General features: G+C 31.8%; 1 protein-coding gene across 1 annotated transcript; it reads left to right on the plus strand.

The window, feature by feature from the left end:
- Nucleotides 1–6,075: 6,075 nt before the first annotated feature.
- LOC123722252 (secreted RxLR effector protein 161-like) lies at nt 6,076–6,819 on the plus strand. Its single transcript, XM_045683433.1, has one exon. It carries the CDS (start codon nt 6,076–6,078, stop codon nt 6,817–6,819), a length of 744 nt encoding a protein of 247 aa, XP_045539389.1.
- The last annotated feature ends 554 nt before the right edge of the window (nt 6,820–7,373 follow it).

Consider the following 7,373-nt stretch of genomic DNA (forward strand, 5'->3'; position numbering starts at 1 on the left):
CACAATGCATATATTAAAATTATACTAAATATATTAGTATTTAAATAAAGCAATTATAAAATTTTGTGTTCATATTCACATATACACGCTTTGTAATTTATGTATAAAAACTAAGATTATTTAATATATAGACAAAATAGTACACAGTACCCTTACTTCAACTCTTTAAATGACAGATACAGAATATGAAAATCTATATATATAAAAGAAAGTTGTGTTAGTTACACTATTTATAACTCAAGATCGGTCGAACTGATTTAGCTGAAAATTGGTGGGCAGGTAGCTTAGAACTAGGAGACGGACATAGGAACTTTTTTATCTTGTGTGCATTTTTTTTATTCCTCGCGGACGGAGTCGCGGGTAAAAGCTAGTATCAATATTAAAATTCAATTTTCTTGTAAGGAACGTTATTCAAAATATCATCAGCATTCGGTATCAATTGATGATAAGTTATTTTTTAAATAATCCAATATTACTCAATTATATTTCTTGTTTGTGTATTTTGTCTATATATTAATAATCAGTATTAAATAATTGTAATAATTACACTTATGTACTTATGATCAGACATATGATTTAGGTTGTACTGATTTTATGTATATTACATGAAAAATATCCCGTTGTATACCAAAGAATATATAGTATATAAAATATAGTATAATCTAGTTATAATTATTATAATATAATAATAAAATATAACGTTATATTGTCACGTTTGCGTAGAAAATATACATTTATGAATTCACTGCCGTATAAACAATGTATATTTAGGTATGTATCGCTTTCATTTTATATAATTTATATATCGAATTTTATATACACATTTATGTTTAACTGTTATATATCTATAAACCATACTTCAACATTTTTACATAGATAGCAAATAGCTTAATATATTTATATCAGCATATGTTTATAAAATATGAGTTGTAAACAATTTATGTATTTTATTAATATTCACGACATATTGTATCACCTGTTGTAAATACCTATTACAATATTATATTCAAAATTAAATAAATTGCGAAATTAATCGTGTTATTTATTATTTAAAGCTTTTATATATTAAATGCCACCTTTAACTTTTATGAATGTCATCCTATACTTTCTATTAATATACGTCTATTACTCTATTACATACTGATTTTAAGATATGAAAATAACACATTAGATGGTAAATTATTACATAATATACAATTATGATTTCCATAACTAAACATCTTAGGTAAATATGCTAAACAACGTAGTCACCTTGTATAAGTCTATATATATAAAAGAAAGTCGTGTTAGTTACACTATTTATAACTCAAGAACGGCTGAATCGATTTGACTGAAACTTGGTGGGCAGGTAGCTTAGAACCAGGAAACGGACATAGGATAATTTTTACCCCGTTTTCTATTTTCTTTTATTCCGCGCGGACGGAGTCGCGGGTAAAGGCTAGTAATCTATATAAAGAAAGTCGTGTTAGTAACACTATTTATAACACAAGATTGGTCGAACTGCTTTAGCTCAAAATTGATGGGGAGGTAGCTTAGAACTAGGAGACGGACATAGGAACTTTTTTTTATCTTGTGTGCATTTTTTTTATTCCGCGCAGACGGAGTCGCGGGTAAAAGCTAGTACTGTATATAATATATTGAAATAAGATCGAGAAATATCTAGTTATACTTAAAACAAAATGGCAATGACTTTGGCCGATTTGTAGACCGAAGATTCGTCTAAATATGAAAAAAAATGGTAATGACCAGTTTATAGCAAAAACCCTGATACTGAAGCTAAAAAAATCACGTAAAAACTAACTGATTTCATCATCCGCCTTGTCTCAATAACGTAAAATTAATAAATATGGTTGTCAATCATTTGCTAAAGTTTATTTACGGTTACAGTTTATCCCTATTCCTATTTTTAGGCTGAAAAAGAAGCTTATTTACTTACAAATATACTAAAATTAGATCTTGTGTTAACTCATAAAACTGGATAACTTTCTATGGATGCCTAATGAAGTGTAAATATTTACGCTACCTTTGTTAAGGGTGTGAAAGACTAGATTAGGGTCAACAGCACATTTACCTTGTCTACTAACTAAGTAAAAGTAAAAGATTTCGAAATTAAGAGTACAAAAAAAGAAAACTATTATAGTCCAACTGCATTTTTTGTATATGCCATTTCGACACTCCATTTAAAACATCCTTTGATCTTCCACAAGCATACCATTGACATGGGGAAGGGGTGAACGAAATCAACTCGGGGTATGAACTGATCCAATAGATATTTTATTAAATAATCTACATAATTAATAAAATTGGGATGTCTGTGTGTAATATCGAAAGAAAAATCGTATTTCATTTACATAATGTTTTACTTATTGCTTTATTTATGACGAAAAATAAGTTTTTAAATCTTTGTATACTTTCTATGCGTAATTCCGCATTTGTTATGGGTAATCACCAAAACTTCTGGGCTTGGGACTTTGATGGAAGATAGCTGATTTATGCGACAATATTATAGGCTACTTTTTAATTCCGCGCTGACTACCGCTAGTTCTTTAATAAAAGTATGCTATTGATAAAAATATGCAAAGAAATCGATATAATTGAAAAGTGTTTCTATCTAAACCTCTTGAAAAAGAAACATAATATTCAGTTGATTCCATGTACGCATAATTTAATCCTTAGATGGAGTATATAGTATATAAGGATACACCTATTACAAATTATTAAGTTCTAACAAAATAGATTATCTATGGTAATGTATACTCTGTCTGGTAATGTATACTTGTCGTTGGTTGTCACATTGTTACACGTTGTTAATTAAGCAGGAGGCTAATAGTGTTAATAGGTTATGGGCTATATCCGTGATTTTTTTTTCAGTTTTAAACAGTTAATTGTTATTATCAATTAGTATAAAACAGTTAAAAAAAAAAGTGTTATTAGCCAGTATTAATTTTTTAACAATGTCGGCAAACGTGAACTATTTGCAAGGCATACCGAAGCTAAAAGGTCGTGAGAATTACGACGAATGGAGCTACGCTGTAGAAAATCTGTTGGTGCTGGATAATTTGGTAAATTATATAAAAGCTGAACCAGAACAAGTTTTCGAAGCGAAAGCGTCGGATGATGCAAAAGCTAAGGCCAAGATGGCGTTAACCATTGACCCTTCATTATATGTGCACATCAAAGAAACCAAAACATCTTTGGAGTTGTGGGTGAAATTAAAGAACATGTTTGATGACTCAGGTTTTGCTAGAAGGATAACCCTACTGCGGCATCTGATATCGTTAAGGCAAGAAAATTGTGAATCCATGACGTCATATGTAACGCAAGTTGTGGAAACAGCTCAAAGATTAAAAGGGACAGGATTTGCAATAACCGAAGAATGGGTCGGATCGTTACTATTGGCAGGTTTAGCTGAAAAGTTTGCACCGATGATTATGGCCATAGAGCATTCAGGAATCAAAATTACGACAGACAGTATAAAGTCAAAATTGATTGATATGGATGTTTCTAGAAATGACACGGACGCCAGTGGCGCTGCATTCGCTGCTAACAAAAAGAATAAAATTAAATATGGCGCGACACCACAAACAAAGCAAATGTCAAATTCAAAAGTGTCAATGTCAAACGAAAAAAATGTGACGTGTTATAAATGTAAACAAGTAGGACATTTTCGAAATCAATGTCCAATACTTAAAAAAAACATGCAGTCTAATGCTTTTAGTGTTGCTTTTTTGAGTGGAGAATATAGTATAAACGAATGGTACGTGGACAGCGGCGCGAGCGCACACATGACAGCAAACAGTACATGGGTGCAAAATGCAAATTATACACCAGTTTTATCAGAGATAACTACTGCAAATAACACAAAAATGCCAGTGTTATGTTCCGGTGACGTACATGTGTCTACAAATTGTAATTATGATGTTATTATCAAGAATGTACTGTGTGTTCCGAGGTTAACAACAAACCTCTTATCAGTCAGTGAATTGATTAAAAATGGAAATAACGTGATTTTTAAAGAAAATAAATGTTACATCAAAAACATGCAAGATCAATTGGTAGCTATTGCAAGTTTGCAGAATGGTGTTTACAAAGTTAACCTAGAAACTAAAAAATGTTTATTGACATCCAGTAGCATATCAAATGGGGAGATATGGCATAAGCGGCTTGGACATATTAATAGCTCTGATATGAATAAGATGAAGCGTGGTGGAATGGTTGATGGAATGGAATATCCAGACACATTTGCAACAAGCAAATTAAGTTGCAAGGTATGTTGTGAAGGGAAACAATCAAGATTACCATTTTCTGCAGGTTCACGATCATCAGATGTACTTGAAATCATTCATTCAGATATATGTGGCCCCATGGAAAGTAAGTCAATAGGAGGTGCAAAATACTTTCTGTTATTCATTGATGACTATAGCAGATACACACACATTTACTTCTTGAAAAACAAGAGTGAGGTTTTAAAAAACTTCAAGGAATATAAAGCAATGGTGGAGAATTCACAAAATAAAAAAATAAAAATACTAAGAACTGACAATGGTTGGGAATACTGTAGCCATGACTTTGAAAATTATTTAAAGCAAGTAGGTATAATTCATCAAAAAACTAATCCGTACACACCAGAACAGAATGGACTTAGTGAAAGATCAAACAGGACTATTGTGGAGAGAGTGAGATGCTTGCTTTTCGAAGCTGATTTAGAAAAGAAGTTTTGGGCGGAGGCTGCCAATACAGCAGTCTATTTAAAAAACAGATCAGCAGCTTCAGGTATTGAAAAGACTCCATATGAAGTTTGGACCGGTAAAAAACCAAATTTACAGCACATTCGTATATTTGGAAGTCCGGTGATGGTGCATGTACCAAAAGAAAAGAGATTAAAATGGGACAAAAAGGCAACAATGCATATCCTTGTAGGATTCTCAGATACAGTAAAAGGATATAGAGTATATGATAAGGAGAAAAATATTATAACTGTAAAAAGGGATGTTATAGTAATGGAAGAAAAAGACAAGATGACAGAGAAAGAGAATGAAAGTGGTAAAAAAGAAACAGTTGACTGGATTCAAGAAGATATTGAGAATGAAACATTTGATCAGCAAGAAAACAAAGATGGCAGAGATTCAGTGGGGGAGTATTCGCTAAATGAATCTCTCCATGATCAATCGGAGAACAACTCAAATAGTGAGATACAACCAATATCAGATCATATCAACTTAGGCAAGAGAATAAGGAAACAACCAGAAAGGTTGGGTTATATAAGTATGGCAAGCTCTAATCTTGAAGCTGAGCAAATAGATTTCTCAGAAGCTTTGAACGGACCAGAAGGTAACCAATGGAGACAAGCTATGCAAGATGAGCTTCAATCCTTTGAGGTCAATGAGGCATGGGAAGTAGTTGATACACCGTGACCAAACTATAGTGAAGTGTAAATGGGTGTTAAATAAAAAACTTGATGTCAGTGACAAAGTGCGGTATCGTGCTAGACTTGTAGCCAAAGGTTTTAGTCAAAAACCTGGAATTGACTATGATGACATTTTTTCACCAGTAGTGAGACACTCTACTTTAAGAATGTTGTTAGCTTTAAGTGTTCAGTTTGATATGGACATTACTCATCTGGATGTAACTACTGCATTCTTAAATGGTTACTTAACAAACAATATTTACATGGAGATTCCATATGGTTTTGTAAACACAGAGTTGGGTAAAGTTTTAAAACTTAAAAGGGCAATTTATGGTTTAAAACAATCATCTTTAATGTGGTATAAAAGAGTTAAAGAATGCTTATCTGATTGTGGGTTTAAAATTAGTAAGTGCGAACCATGTCTTTTTACAAAATCATTTGGAAATATAAAACTAATTGTGGTTGTTTATGTTGATGATTTTTTGATTTTTTCTAATTGTAATAATGAAACTGAAAAATTAAAATCTGTTCTTAGTTCTCAATTTAAGTTAAAAGATTTAGGTAATGTGAGACGCTACCTAGGTATGAGAATAAATGTGAACAAAGAATGTAAAACCATAACAGTTGACCAACAAGATTATATAGAGCAGTTGTTATTAAAATTCAATATGTCTGATTGTAGTACTATTGATACACCTATTGAAAGTAAGTTAAATTTAGAAAAGTCTGAATGTTGTACTGCAAATATTCCTTATCAAAGATTGATAGGAAGTCTAATGTATTTAGCTGTCCTTACTAGACCTGATTTGTCTTATTGTCTTAGCTATCTCAGTCAGTTTAATAATTGTTATAATGAAACTCATTTTAACTATGCTAAACGAATATTGAAGTATTTACAGAAAACAAAACATTATTGTTTAACTTTTAGTAAGACAGATATAGGCCTGACAGGTTTTGTTGATGCAGATTGGGCTAGTGATAGTCTGGATAGGAAGTCTTATACTGGGTTCTGTTTCGTCATGAATGGATGTGTAATATCATGGCAAAGTAGAAAACAAAAGACAGTTTCTTTATCTAGCACTGAGGCTGAATATGTTGCTCTTTCAGAAGCAGCCAGGGAGGCTGTTTATTTAAGAAATGTAATGTTTGACATTACTGGTAAAACATATGCTATTAAATTGTTATGTGATAATCAAAGTGCATTGAAACTTGCAACGAGTCATCAGGCACATACTAGGTCAAAACATATAGATGTTCGTTTTCATTATGTTAGAGATGCAGTGGAAAACAAGTTAATTAATATTGAATATATTTCAACTCAGGAAATGCCTGCTGACTTGTTAACTAAAGGTCTTTTATCGGCTAAGCATTATAAGTTTATGAATATGTTAGGGCTTAAGGAGGCTAAGTAAAAAAATATTTGGTTATAACTTTATTTTGTTAAGTAGGGGTATTAAGTTCTAACAAAATAGATTATCTATGGTAATGTATACTCTGTCTGGTAATGTATACTTGTCGTTGGTTGTCACATTGTTACACGTTGTTAATTAAGCAGGAGGCTAATAGTGTTAATACAAATTAAGTTACGTATAAATAGAATAAGTACTAAATTATGGAATAAAAACTACGAAAGTAATTTATTACTAGATCACACACTAAAAAAGCTATCTAATCCATTCAATGGAGCCATCAAATTACCCGTACTAACATCCTAGCTCTTAGCATCTCTTATAATTTATTCAAAGCCAAAAGCTTTATATAAATTACAATGTGCTTTAAAAATCCGGTAACAATTATTATCGGACCATTAGTTCGGCCGAAAAAAGGTTGAATTTAAGCGTCATTTGTTAATCTCGGCGTCGTTCAGTCGATTAGACGTGATACATAAAGACCGTGATTAAACCGCTTCGATCCCAGATCCGGTGTTATACATTCTAGACAAATTACTGCAAAGAGTACCGTAGTA

This window comes from Papilio machaon, chromosome 22 (genome assembly GCF_912999745.1).
Source record: "Papilio machaon chromosome 22, ilPapMach1.1, whole genome shotgun sequence".
Classification (NCBI taxonomy): Eukaryota; Metazoa; Arthropoda; class Insecta; order Lepidoptera; family Papilionidae; genus Papilio; species Papilio machaon.